The sequence below is a fragment of the Filicampus tigris genome, chromosome 11 (genome assembly GCF_054856515.1).
Source record: "Filicampus tigris isolate MCC_2025a chromosome 11, RoL_Ftig_1.0, whole genome shotgun sequence".
NCBI classification, from domain to species: domain Eukaryota; kingdom Metazoa; phylum Chordata; class Actinopteri; order Syngnathiformes; family Syngnathidae; genus Filicampus; species Filicampus tigris.
The window spans coordinates 12,701,368-12,715,912 of NC_141227.1; the positions used below are offsets into that span (position 1 = coordinate 12,701,368).

A 14,545-nucleotide genomic window follows, 5' to 3' on the forward strand; every position below is an offset into this window, starting at 1 on the left:
TATTTTGAATTTTTCCATTTTTTCTGGATTACTGGACTTTTGAGGGTTTGCAAATCAATCAATCAATTTGTAAATAAAATACCGGTTATATATATATATATATATATATATATATATATATATATATATATATATATATATATATATATATATTTTTTTTTTTTTAATTTATGAATGAATGAAGAAGCCACTCAGAGTGTGGCCCCTGTAGCCCATCCCTGTTCTAGATCTTATAGGAGTCCTGACAGGCTATGCTTTGGCTTGTTGCCTTGTATAGAAGCTTGCTGACTTGTCTAGGCTCCTATTGTTGCAGCGTCTGCAGTTATGTAAAATTATATCTGAACAAAAATTGAGTCAATAATGCATCGACCCGCTGTTAGAATATGAGCACTGGTGTTAAGTCAGTGTGAATTTAACTTTGAATATATGAATTTGTTTTCCGTGTAAATTCAAAAGTCTTTGTCCCTACCAAGCCTCATATAACCTTTTCATGGACATTTTGGCTGGCGTCAAGCAGGAAACTCCAATGTTTTGTTCCCAAGTCAATACTAATGGTCAGTACCCACTTGGGTATGTTTTTTTTTTTCTTTTTTTCACAAATTATTGACCGATATAAAGTGTTTAAAATGGCTTGTTCTTTTTGACTATGTAATGTTAATAGCTCAACAAACATGCCTTCATTTTGGGGTTCCTTTATTTTGATTGTTTTGGACATGTGAGGTTTCTGCTTGACGCTAATGATATTTCTTTAATCACCTAAATCCACGTATGATTGCAAAGAATTTTGTACTGGTTGATGGTAAGTGAATGGAGTTGGGTTCCCCAGGCTGCTGTACTCAGTGTCGTTTTTGCTAGTTGGTTGCACATGCACCAAAATGACATTGGTTGGGCTCATAATTGCAGCACAGTGCCTAAGTGGTTAGTGTGTCTGGCTCACAGTTCAGAGGTTTGGGGTTTGAATCTTCAAAGCTCTGGCCTTCTTGTGTGGAGTTTGCCTCTTCAGGTACCCTTCTTCTCATATTCCCAAAACATGCATGTTAGGTTCATTTAATACTTTAAATGGTCCATAGGTGTGAATGTGAATGGTTCTTTGTCCATACTGCGATTGGCTGGGTTGGATGGGCTGCCATCAATATTAAAACAGAAAGTAAATTAGAAAAAGACAGTTTGAAACTGGACTTTTTGGTTCTGGTTAGTTTGCTTCAAATACACGCACTGTCAATCTTGAATGTTCAAAACTGCAGGTTGCATTCAAATGCTTGTATCTCTCTACCACAATCCGAAGGCTGTGGTCTACGTTTTTTCCCTTTTTATCCCCTGACAGTTGGCTTGTGGATTTTAATGTTAAAATGTTTAACTTGGCGCCATGCAAATAGATATTTAAGTAGAGTAGTAGTCTACTTTCAAAATGTGTAAAGATCCAGATTATCTTATTTCATGCAACAAGTTGATGAAATGAAATTGAGTCAATTCAATACAACATCTTTTTCAGTGTATAACCCTTGTCTTTATTTTGGTTGTGGGTGAGCTGGACCCTATTCCATAATTAGATAATTGATCATCAGTCGAGGAAATGTCCGAAAAGAATCACTGCTTGATTAAAATGACATTAGAAATGCATTAGTCCGTGTATCATTTCTGGGGACTGACCGAGATTCTTAAGCAGTCATCCAAATTTGGTAAACAGTGAAGGAACTTTAAAAGTGTGCTTGACAGGGCGCTGTAAATTGTGCTAGTGAGGGAGTAGATGCTGCATACGACTTAGTGCGAGCGGTTGGCGCGCTTTGAAGAGGGAATCACACGGGAAGACGAGATTCCGCTTCTTATGTAACGACTTTAGAACCTTTGTCTCTCTACTGCAATAATGATTCTATTTCTCTTCTTGTAACTGTGTATCATTTTAAAATATACAAACACACTTTAAATCAGTGGCAATGCACACCTGATGCAGCTTGTGCTTGACACCAAATTCAAGGTGATCCAGGTTCCTGCTTTGCTATCATACTGGTAAGGGGAATTAAAAAAAAAAAATGTTTTTGCATTGGTATGGTCTAATACTGATATGTGTCTGTTTCTGCAGCGGTTTGTTACTTGGAGGTTAATTCAATTCATACTGGTGAATACTGTCAATAATACTGATAATGTTAAGACTTCACCCTGAGCTGTTGTCACCTGAAGCCAAGTATGATTCCACCATATTTTCTGTAATCTTGACGTTGTCGGAGCGCTCCTGTGACAAATCCAAGAAAGCACATCTTAGCTATTGATTTCCTTAAGTCTATAGTGATTGTGTCTTTGGGGAATTGGGGCGTTCCTCCTATGTCAGTAGAAGTTCACTCAGGGCCCTGCAGTGACTCGAAAACCCATTTTATGCTTCATAACAGAACAGAGATTACGTGTCCCGCAGGAGAAGCGGTCTTAACTCCCCACATCAAACCTCCCCACAGGGCTCCATTTGTCTGGACCACATGATATCCATTAAACGATGTCCGGGCTGTGGGTCAAAAATCATGCTGCATAATATTGAATTGTAGGTGACAAATTGATATCCAGTGAGTCACCTGCTTTTCTTATGAACATTATTCAATTTACTTGAAGATCACATAGATGATCCTCATAAATTATAGAAGGGGAGATCTTTTATTCTTATAAAGTGGGGAGTTGATGGCCATTTGTTAACATCAGAAAAGACTGTATTGGACAGTTGAATTGTTGTAATATTGTTATTTTGTTTGAGTTCATTTGAGGCTAAATGCCAGAGTTTCATTATTGCATAGACAAATGTATGCATTGATCAACTCTCATTTGTGGGTGTTTTTTTTTTTTTTTTCCTTCTGATGCATGTATACATTGAGTTTAGTGGGCAGAGAATCCACCAAAATGACCCGTTAAGAATACATTTCTGTCTTGCTGTGATGTGAGTCTTCTTGTAGGAACTCGATCCTCATAGTGTGACAAAAAATATTTTATTAAAATACCATCCGTAACACTGGGTGAAAAATAAAATCTACCCTAAAGCCTAAAATCTAAATCCTAAACTCACAGTCAAAGATGTGAATGCTTTTGTGAGGGTGCAGGAAGGCTGTTTATCCTCTTCGAATTTATAGCATGACAGATGGAGCCGTTCTGGTGCACTACTAGAATTACACAAAAGCTGAAAAAAAAAACCCCAACATAAAACCATTTAGTAATTGGTACCTGCCTTATAATTTGAGAGGCTTAATCAAAGAAAAGCTCTCAGATTAGTCTACAGAAGTATCATTAAAACAATGAAGTGCCATGTGCTGTGTCTTCTAGAACAGTGATTCTCAACTGGTGGGTTGGGACCCAAAAGTGGGCCGCGTAGTCATTTGGGTGGGTTGCGGACAGGTAGCAACAATGATTTAATGATAAAAGAAATGTTTATTATTATTCTGACCATTTGTGTGTCAAATGTTTTGGCGGCTTCCTGTGACGTGTTGGCGGCTACAGGTATGTGAGCCATAGTAATAAAGTAATCACCAGCTGTTCGCAGAGAATAAGGACTGAGCCCAGACATGAAAAGCAAAAAGTTACTGGCCCCACCATAAAGGTTTTGAAATGCCTATGGATGCCGCAAGATGACACCAAAGCACTACTTTTAAATTAGACTGGGCTTCGGCCCATCTTTGTGGCATCTTCGGGTGTTTGAGAAATTCCAGAAAAAGCAGCAAATGGGCAAGTATTCCAAATAACAGAGGATAACCCCTCCAAAATACAAATAGGTAGAGGACACCTTGTTTGACTTATGACTGTAATGTCAATGCCTTACAAACAACGAAATTCACTCACTGCATGTCATTGTTCAAGGTCGAGGTAGAGATCAGTCACAGCCGTCATTCAAAGACCTGGGCCCTCGTCCTGCCAGTCTCAAATGCCAGCCTACCTACAGTATCATCTGTTAGGAGCACTGTTTTGTTTTTTTTAAACGTGTCCTTGAGTGAGACAGGCTTCCCACATGAGCCCTTTCTGATATGTTGAAGTATCACAACACGCTGTTTCTCAATGTGCTGCCTGTCTGCCTGCCTGACCACGTACTGTATCCCTCCTAATTCTCCAGTTGCAAATAATGAAAATTAAGGGTCAAACTTTCACCATCGTAAAACATGTATTAACTGTAAAGGCATGTTAAGTAATATTTTAACAATACAACCTGTTGTGCTGGAATTGAAGAAGTTAACTACCTTTCATGTAAAACTGAAGTTAATTTCTTCCATTTATTAAAAATATTTACTTAAATAAGACAGCTAGCGCTAGCCACCCTGCGACTTGCGCTAGGAGCTACTGCAGTAGTTCATAAATTAATGAAGAATGTGAGTCCACTTACAGTACTTTACATAACTCCCACTGTGTATTCTTTATATTCTCTTCTCTTCTGATGTTATTTCTCTCTTAGTCTTAACATGCCTTGTTGAAGCTGGTCCTTTTTTTTATGTTGAGAAAAGCTACATGCAAAAAGCTTAATTAAGAAATAGCTAAACAAGTACAATAAAAAGCTAAGACTTTGCAAGATTTACAAAGACAGAGTATGGTTCACTTTCAAAACAGTTCAGCATTTTAATCACATACTAAATGCATGACTAATAAAGACATTATACTTTTTAATCTTGGATCTGCTTTGCAAACACTACTTTTACTTATCCATCTGTTGTATCATCTAATTGTTATTTCCTTTACGTATGTTATAGGTTGTAATTTAGCACGTTCAATCTTTTGTGTATGGTAAGTTTAAAAGACATTTATCTTCCATCTGTTCGAAGAGGGAAATGATTATGTTAGACAAGAAAAACAAAGTGTGACATGAATACTAAACCCAATTAGTGAATTAAAGTCAATGTGTAATCAACAAGGTCATAAAACTATTACGTGGTATTACGAGCCTTTTGCAATCACTGGCTACAACATTGTGTACAAATAACAATACTCAGTTGTGATTGACACTGGAAGAAAGATAATTAAGCAAAATGTTCGAAACAGGGCTCAGTATAATGTATTGCAATTCTACAATTGCTTTTTTTTTTGTGCAGGTTGACTTTTTGATACAACTCTTTTATTGAATCTAATCACATTGGGCAAGTGTAACTAATGAATCATCCAAACATACACTCATTTTTACAAAACAATCGGTAGGACCAAATGACCTCTGACTGGTTTCTACTCTTAACAAACTGAGGCTGAATCACTCTTCCTACCTTGGAAGAGTCCCACCAGCCTAAGAAATAAACAGAAACAACCTCTCCATGACCTCAGTGTCACATACTTAGTAGTAGTCCAGCAAAACCGCAGAAACTATTATCTCCCTTGCAATTTAATCTCGTTTTTTATGTGAGGGAACAACGCTGGAGTAAAGATGGAGACAGGTGTCGGATGAAAAGAGGAATTCTAAGTGGAAGCAGTCTGGTCGGGCTCTGCTGGCACCGTTGTTGGACTTGCAGCTATCGGCAGGAGAGATCTGCACTGCAGACACTGCAGGGTGGGCCAGAGAGACGCCTGGGAATTAGAAGCAGGGGAGCGTGAAGTGAAATGGGGGAAAAAAGGGGAGGGGGCAAATCATTTAGTTAATGCAGATAAATCTACAGTACAGTCCATGCTAATCAGACTGCTTCACTGTAGTGGGCTAGTTACTGTTAATATTAGCGTGCTATAAGATGAGATACAGACAAACCTGAGTCTAATAGTAATATATAATAATACTACATTTCTATTAAAGATCCAGATACATGGTAAAATATGTTCCTTTGTCTCTAACTATAACCTTTGAATGTTACTGGCCTTCGTGCATCCATGTTGTCAGGGTGACAGGGTGAAGCCGTGCAGCTGTCAAAGTGGATTCAGGGCTCGTCTCAAAGATGCCAAACACTCTCCTCATGTTTCCTGCTCGTTCCCAGAGGCCTGTTAACAACTCGTGTTTCACTTTAGGGGGCACAATAAACACAAACAGGTCTGTTTTGCTACAAAGGTCAAAAGGTATCGAGAGGAAAATATGACAAATATTATGTTTGATGGTCAGACTGTTCCATCACTGTACAAAATCTAGTTTCTCTCTTTTTTCTATTCTAGTTTTAAATTTCAGACTAAGCTAATCAATTGTATTCAATGATAAAATTAATGTTAGTAAATGGATTCATAGCGTTTTGGAAAACAGCTCTTCAAACATTGTGCATTGTTATAGTAAAAGCAGCATTACTTATAGTTTATCAATTTAACAAAAAAAGCTGAACATATATAGAGTACAGTATACTCTATATATGTTCAGCTTTTTTGTTTTTTGTCTACTCAGTAGACCGCCAAATAGAGTAATATATACTAGTCTACTATGACACATTTGAAAAATCACTGACTACAACCATGCCTTTGGTTTGTCAAGTGCCTGACATAAGATCTAATTATTTTAAATCATATATTGAGCTGCAAGATTTAGATTTTTAAATCATTTTCTATTAAATAATCAGATTTCACATATTTAGCGAAATTGAATGACATTGCAAGTATGCATAATACTAGAGGTAATTCAACAACATTGGACAACACAACTAAGAGGCTTACATGCTCAGATTTCATGCTGTTGCATCACTTAGTGCCTTCATTGTTTAACATTACAGTATACTGAATGTTGAATTGAGGAACATCACTGTTGTTTAGCATGAATTAGTGGAGAGTATTACTTATTTCTTTGCCATGGAGACAAGAATTGACTGAAAATTGGGGGTACGGGGAAGGAACAATGCAAATGACCCTTGCAACTTCACTTATCTTGGATTGCTTAGCATTCTAAATCAGTGTACTCTCTTTTTTAACTCCGCTCAATGAATGTAATTTAAAATGAATAGGGTTCTTTCATCACGCCAGTTTCAAAAAGATCTATGAAATGTATAAGGTATAAGGTGGAGCTCAGATGAGAATAATTGTGACTGGTGGACGTAAGGTAGAAGGTTGTGCCAAATCAATTCAAAATGTGTAAGGATTACATCAACATCAGAGAACTGTGACCTTTTAAAGGGGTACATAGATGTACTTCATCAACCTTTATGCACAGCTCATTTATTGTTGAATATAATTAGTGTATTGGGTCCTTCTATCAATGTCAAACATTGATCCTTAGTTTGATCAGTAGATCATCTGAGAACTGTCGGAGAGGTAACTAGTGACATTTAGTATGACCTTCCGGTGTTAGATTATAGATAGAAATATTTCAAATATCATCAATGGTATGAAGAATATTAAGTTAAATGCTGACACCACATTCAAATATTTCACATTTAACTAAACCTTGAAGAAATATACATGTATTCATACATTTGCTACCATTTTTGATAAAATGGAATTATTTTCCACCACTGCCGTATTGCATTTGACCTTCATCACAACCTTGGATAGAAATGTGATAAAGTGAAGTACTTTCAGTTCATCATGGTGCTAAAGGGGTAAATACTCTGTCATGGAGGTAATGGCTCCTAATGTCATTAGCTCACACGCACGCACACGCAATAATGGTTCACTCCTGCCATACTAGAGGTTGTTACAGCAACGTGTCAGGTCAAGTGTAAAAGTGTCAAAAGAGTGTGCCCTCCTTAAATAATTGAGTCATTGCATCTGTGGGCTGACACATGAGTATACACTGATGTCTCGGCTATTAATCACTGCCGCTTTAATGAGCTGTTGAATTGTACAAACAGAGTTACGATAATATAATGATCTTGAGGACCGCTTGTTTTGTGACAGTAAAAAAAAAAAAAAGGGCCTCGATAGGGGACCCTACGCTGAATTGGAAGGATTAAAACTGCAGCGTGCAGGTCCACAAGATGTGCCATGGAAGCCTGGGAAGGACAAAAAGTACCCTGCATAAACAAGACACGACCTTCAGAGTGAGACAAAGCGCTCTCGGAGCTCAGAATAGAGAAACTTAATTCTCCTCGAATCAGCTTTCATTGCTGCCGAATGCAGCCCATGGGATTATTGTTCAGCATTGTCTCCCACCCAAAAAGTACAATGGAATTTCAGTCCATTGCATCACTTGGGTTCTTTTACGCCACGGATAAACAGAGAGCCACTCATTCATTCAGCATGGCGAGGCCGGGGAAGCCGGGAGCATTAGCATGGAAGGCGATAGGAAATTAATCTGTGATGGGATGAGAGCGCCTGGCAAGGTCACACGCAGGCCGACCACCAAGAACTAAGCGTTTCACTGGCCGATGAATGATGTCTTTCATTTGCAGCACATCTCTCATATGAGGTGATGACACACATCTCCATATATACACAATAAAGTTAGATGGCACAGATGAAACAACCCTTATTTGATTTACAGTATTTATGATGCTTTCCTCCCTACTAATGTAATGCAAGTACTTACATGCTTAAATGAATCTTTTCATTTTTGTATCTTGTCATTTTGAATAAAATACTTAAAGTGGAAGTCAACCCAAACATATTTTTTTCAAGAATATGTTCTATGCAAGCCCACTAGTTGAAACAAGGCGTTCTGATAAATATTGTGTTTGTGGAATAAGAGTTAATCCACTCGTTTTTAGCCATCTCTGGGGGCGGCCATTTTGTCACTTCTGTCGACTGAAAATGACATCACAGTGTCTCAGCTGAGGGTTTGTAATGTCCCTTTTAGTCGACAGAAGTGACAAAATAGACGCCCCCAGAGATGGCTAAAAATGGGTGGATTTTGTTGCTCAACTCATATTCCACAAACACAATATTAATCAGAATGCCGGGTTTCAACAAGTGGGCCTGCATAGAACATATTTAAAAAATATATATGTTTGGGTTGACTTCCGCTTTAAGTATCTCATTCAGGCTTTTTTTAAAGTATGCTTTGTATTCCAGTCAGGCCGTGTTGAGTGCAGATTACTGTGCACAAGGCACATCATTACCTCTGGAAACCCCACTAGGGGAAGCTTTCATTTTTAACTTGCAGCAGAGGAGCTGCAGGAGATTTTGTAGTTTATTATTTATTATCTACAAAGTTGTGTTGCTTTTTAAGCCTCTGTTTTTCTAAAGCAAGAGCTAACTATGGATTGGTGCATGTGGCGCTAACAGAGGAAGGGAGTGCCTTTTTGGTTCTCCTGTATTCAGTACTTGTCTTATTAGAGCAATCATCCCAGAAAAAATACTGAAACGTTTGAATATAGAAAAAAAGATTGGTTCTTGCTTGTAAATTACTTAGGTTGATTGTAAATGGCTGACTCATTTGATAGTATACCACAGTAACCTTAGGATATGATGGTCAATCAAAAGGGTTTTCATATTAGATGCAAAACTATTTTTCCTGAAAGTTGGAAGAAGATCAATTCTGACCTAAATAGCACTGACAGAAACCTCATTGAACAAGGGTCAAATGTTATGACAATTTATGGGGACCATATTTGAGGTTGCCTTTATAATCTTGTAACTTAATTACTCAATTAACAGAATAAATGTACTTCCGTATAAAAAGAGAACCACTTTAAAAGTGTAATTTACTTTATATGTTATAAGGGATATAAATGTAGGGTGAACTTCTCTCAAAATATCTGTCATGATAAAAAGTGTTGCTAAGTAGTTCTCTTTGCAATGCGATCCACAACAAATGATCACATACATCACAGTATTGCACTAAGTATATCAACCTTCCCTCTCCTGCCCTCTGTTTGGCTACAGCCTGTCATATTGGATCAGTTCCGTCTTAACTCAGACGTCTGATTGATTACCAAGGCCAATTAAAGTGTGACAGCAGCTATTTTTATACAGTATAGGGCAGGGCATGTTGAACTACAATCACACAGTCCTGAGGAAGAGGTGTCTGGCAGTTGTTACTGGTTATTAAAGTGGAGATTTATTATTGAAATATGCAACATGCTATGTTGTAGTTCACTATATAAAACCAAGTTCGATTGGCGTAGTTTATAACTAATTTGGTGAGATAAAAAGTTGCTATACAATACAGGTACCCTTATGAAGGGTTTATAAACAGGTCAACTTGTTTGTTGTAGCAGAAATCAACCCAAACATATTTTTTCAAGAATATGTTCTATGCAGGCCCACTGGTTGAAACACGGCATTCTGATTAATATTGCGTTTGTGGAATATGAGTTAAGCAGCAAAAACCACCTGTTTTAAGCCATCTCCGGGGGCGGCCATTTTGTCACTTCTGTCGACTGGAAATGACATCACGGATGCTCAGGGCTCAGATAATGACCAATCATGGCTCAGCTTCAGAAAACAGGTCAGTCGTGATTGGTCGTTACCTGAGCCCTGAGCAGTTGTGATGTCATTTTCATTCGACAGAAGTGACAAAATTGCTGCCCCTTCAGATGGCTAAAAACAGGTGGATTTTGCTTTTTAATTCATATTCCACAAACGCAATATTAATCAGAATGCCTTGTTTCAACTAGTGTGCCTGCAAAGAACATATTCTTGAAAAAAAATACCTTTGGCTTGACTTCCGCTTCAATGCTCTATAAAGCATAAAAAATTGATTCATCAAATAAGAAAAGCAGGAATGACCCTCTGATTGGCAATGGTGAGCTCAAAACTATCTTTACAGCTTTGTTAGGACCTTTGCGGGATATACTGTATAATGTAAATGGAAAAATATCATTATTGCAATAAGGACCCTCTGTAAATAGAATGGATTAACAAATAATCGCCAACTAGTAAAGTACTTTATAACGTGAGTGTGGAAATCACGTGATGCTACTGACCGGCTAAAGAAATCTACATTACTGAATATAGTTCCACTTTGCAGTTTTGCCAAGAAAATTCCAGAAAGCAGATGTAGAGTGTTAACTTGCGCACCTGCCAATGAAACTTTCAGGGGAAGAGCGGCCCAGGGAGCACGTGGCGCACAGCGGCCCAGATGTGCAGTCGGCGGCGGGCGCGACGGGTCCGGAATCGAGCTCCACCAGGCGGAAGCTTCACTGCTGCATCCGGATAACGGCGGTGCAGGTGCGGAAGGCCCTGTGGGGAGTCGCCATGGTGATCTGCGTCTGCTCGTCATGGGCAGGCTCCACCCAGCTGGCCAAGCTGACCTTTAAGCACTTTGACGCCCCTTTCACCCTCACTTGGTTCGCCGCCACCTGGAACTGCCTCTTCTTCCCGCTCTACTACGTCGGCCACCTGTGCAAGAGTCCCGAGAGGCAAACGGCCAGACAGAGATTAAGGTGACAGCACAAAACACAACATGAAAAAAAGAGAAGCTACATAGAAAACACTGAAATAAATGCACGAGTGACCATGGAAAACTTTCTGTGGTCATTTTTGTCTATTCATCCAGAATATAATACTGTATATTCATGGGATTGATGTTCGAGTTCTCACATTCTTCCACACCAAACTCATCTTTGTTGCTTTATGCAGTGGGGCACGGTCACGTTAAAAGAGAAAAAGAATCCATGTCCAACATTACTCACTTTGTCCTCCAATGACTGTCTTTTTTATTCTGTTGCCTCATTGATGAACTGCTTGTCTGAAATCAAATTTTCGACCTACTGCAAGCCATTGGAATCTTTGGAGCCGATATAACCATTGCTGAAGCAGCAAAACCAAAGTATTTGACTTTCAGCGCACTTCTTCACAAAGCATCTGCTTCGTCCCTCTGCTGCCCCGCGGTTGTTGTGCATTCATGGAGCGTTTCCTTTTTGTTTTACAGACTACTGGCCTGGCATGCACCTTGCAGTATTTATTGTCATTTTTGCACTGGGGAGATAAGAAATGAAGGTTAGTCATACGTGTGTGAATGAAAGGGAGGCCAGTGGAATGGAAAGGTTACAAGAAATAGAGGTTGCAAAGGTGCAGTTCAAATACTTGGCATTAACTGTTCAGAGTGAGAAGTGTGAAAGAGAGGTGAAGAAGAGAGAAAAGAGTAAAAAGAGTGACCAGTTACGGACAAGATTAAATGAAAAATGTCTAGAATAGTAGACCGGGCATGTTGTATGGGTTGGAAACCGTAGAAATCACCAGAGACAGAGTTGGAGGTGGCAGAGTTGAAGATGCCTCTTGGTAGTGACGCGGATAGACAGGATCAGGAATGAGCTCATCAGAGAGACAGCACGGACCGGAAGGTTTGGACACAAAGCTCCAGATGCCGGATCGATGTGGTTTGGTTATGTGCAGGTGAGGGAAAAGGGATATATAGTTAGAAGGATGCTGGAAATGGTGCCGGGAGGCAAAGAAGAAGACCAATGAGGAAATGTATGGACACGGCGAGGGAGCAGAAGATGCAGATGACAGGCAGAGATGGAAGTGGATGATTTGCTGTGGCAACCCCTGAATAGAATGAAGCCGAAAAGTAAAGAGGAAGAAGCTGTATTTTTTCCAGGGATTGAAACAAGTCTCATTTCAATGTCATCTGTATGTAAAACCTAAGCACATTATTGTTGTTGTGTAACCAACCCAAACAATTCCTCTGTGCCTGAACAAGATGAGCAGCATTGAAAATAAATGGAAGAATTACATATGACGATGTGTATGACAAATAAAGGGGGGAAACAAAAATCTGTCCATCCATCCAATCTTCTTTCGGGCTTTGGGTTGCCGGTGAGCTGGAGCCTATCCCAGTTGTTTTGGGGAGAAAGGAGGCGTACACCCTGGACATATTGCCAGCCAAGTGCACATACAGACTAAACAATCACACTTACATTCACACCTATGAACAACCTGTAGTCAGTTAAACTCACACGCATGTTTTTGAAATGTGCGAGGAAGTACCCAGACAAAACAAACGCAAGTACAGGGAGAACATGCATTGTCTATTCACTACTTATTTGATGCAATTGATTGCATTTCTCTGACCCTGAGATGCCACCAACATCGGTTGACAACCCCTTCTATGAAAGGATGTTTCACTTCACACCTTCACTTCTTCCTTCCTTCTATCCTTCCTCCCTACCGCCTACTGTCAGACAAAACGGACACGGACGCACACGCACATTGGATAAACTCAAGTTACTCTGACCCTTTGGTGCCACAACACAGCAGAAGTTCTTAATTCATCATGTGCCCTTCCTTCAAGGGCATGATTGTTTTATTGGCTGTTCGCCACCACTCCTTTGCAGGAGCTTCACCCAAATGTGTTGTTCAACAATCAGAGCCAGGAAACCTCAAAGGCCTCCCCGCTCAGTCAGGAATGATAGTCAGCATTTTCCGCAGCTCGCCAATTATCTACCTCCGCTGGGCTGCGGCAGAATGCATTAAATACTAAGCACTAACTATGATACTGAGGAGCGGAAAGATGAGCTCCATTTTCGGCAATGAAATGGAAATAATATTTTAGAATCATTTGTCCCTTCTATTTATTGATTTTAGATCTCTCACCCTGTCTTGTGTCCGCACAGGGAGTGTTGTCGCTTTTTCGGGGACGACGGGCTGACCCCCAAGGTGTTCTTCACCAAGGTGGCCCCCTTCGGCCTGCTGTGGATCCTCACCAACTACTTGTACCTGCAGGCCCTCAGGAAGATCAACACAACAGACGTGTCGGCGCTCTTTTGTTGTAACAAGGCCTTCGTCTTCCTGCTCTCCTGGATTGTACTGCGAGACCGCTTCATGGGCGTCAGGGTGAGTTCAGAATTCACATTTTGAGTTTTCGTACAACAATTTGCAGCAAGATGCCAGCATAAAATGTATGGTTAGTTTTGTGTGCGATGTTAAAGACAATAATGTTTGATTTACAGCAGTTTTTAAAGTGAAAGTGAACCCAAACATTTTTTTTTTTCAAGAATATGTTCTGTACAGGGCCACTTGTTGAAACAAGGCATTTTGATTAATATAGCGTTCGTGGAATAAGAGTTAATCCACCTGTTTTTAGCCATCTCAGGAGGCGGCCATGTTGTCATTTCTGTTGATTGAAAATGACATCACAGTTGCTCAGGGCTCAGGTAATGACAATCATGGCTCAGCTTGAGAACACAGGTGAGCCGTAATTGGTCATTACCTGAGCCCTTAGCAGTTGTGATGTCATTTTCAGTCGACAGAAGTGACAAAATGGCCGCCCCCTGAGATGGCTAAAAACGGGTGGATTAACTCATGGATTTTGCTGCTCACAAACGCATTATTAATCCGAATGCCTTGTTTCAACTAGTGGCCTGCATAGAACATACACTTGAAAAAAATGTTTGGGTTGACTTCCACTTCAAGGACTCACTCTAGTCCCGCTTAAATGGTATCAGAATGTTCGAATAAAAGACACTTGAAATACATAGTATACAAGTATGGTAGCTAGGTGAAACCAGATTTGGTAATTTAAGTAAAAATGGCCACCACACACCACACTACAAGGCAGAGTTCTCCTAGCCAATCTGCAAAAAACTCACATTTCAACTTTCAAAAGCAACCACGGCTGAAACATCCTTATTATCAGAGCCTAGTGTGCTGCACAAATGAACAATCATCTATTTAGTGTCACTCTCTGTTAATCGAGCCAAAATAATCCGAGTCAACACGTAACACACCGCCAGCCGGGAAAAGTTGCAGCGTGATTGAAAGGTGTGTTACCAAACATGTCTTCGTGTGTTATGGAGGGAGCGGTGGAAAGATTTAGCTC

The 14,545-nt window shown here is 39.7% G+C and overlaps 1 protein-coding gene across 3 annotated transcripts in view; it reads left to right on the forward strand.

Annotated features, from left to right (window-relative positions):
* slc35f3b (solute carrier family 35 member F3b) overlaps nt 1-14,545 on the forward strand; it is a 43,099-nt gene that overhangs the window by 22,624 nt on the left and 5,930 nt on the right. For all 3 annotated transcript variants that reach the window (XR_015088650.1, XM_086045213.1, XM_086045214.1), the window contains 2 exons: nt 10,823-11,168; nt 13,341-13,560. Coding sequence is in view for 2 of the 3 variants with exons in the window: in XM_086045213.1 (XP_085901339.1) it covers nt 10,823-11,168; nt 13,341-13,560 (566 nt within the window). In the remaining variant the exon portion in view is untranslated. The remainder of the gene's footprint in view (nt 1-10,822; nt 11,169-13,340; nt 13,561-14,545) is intronic.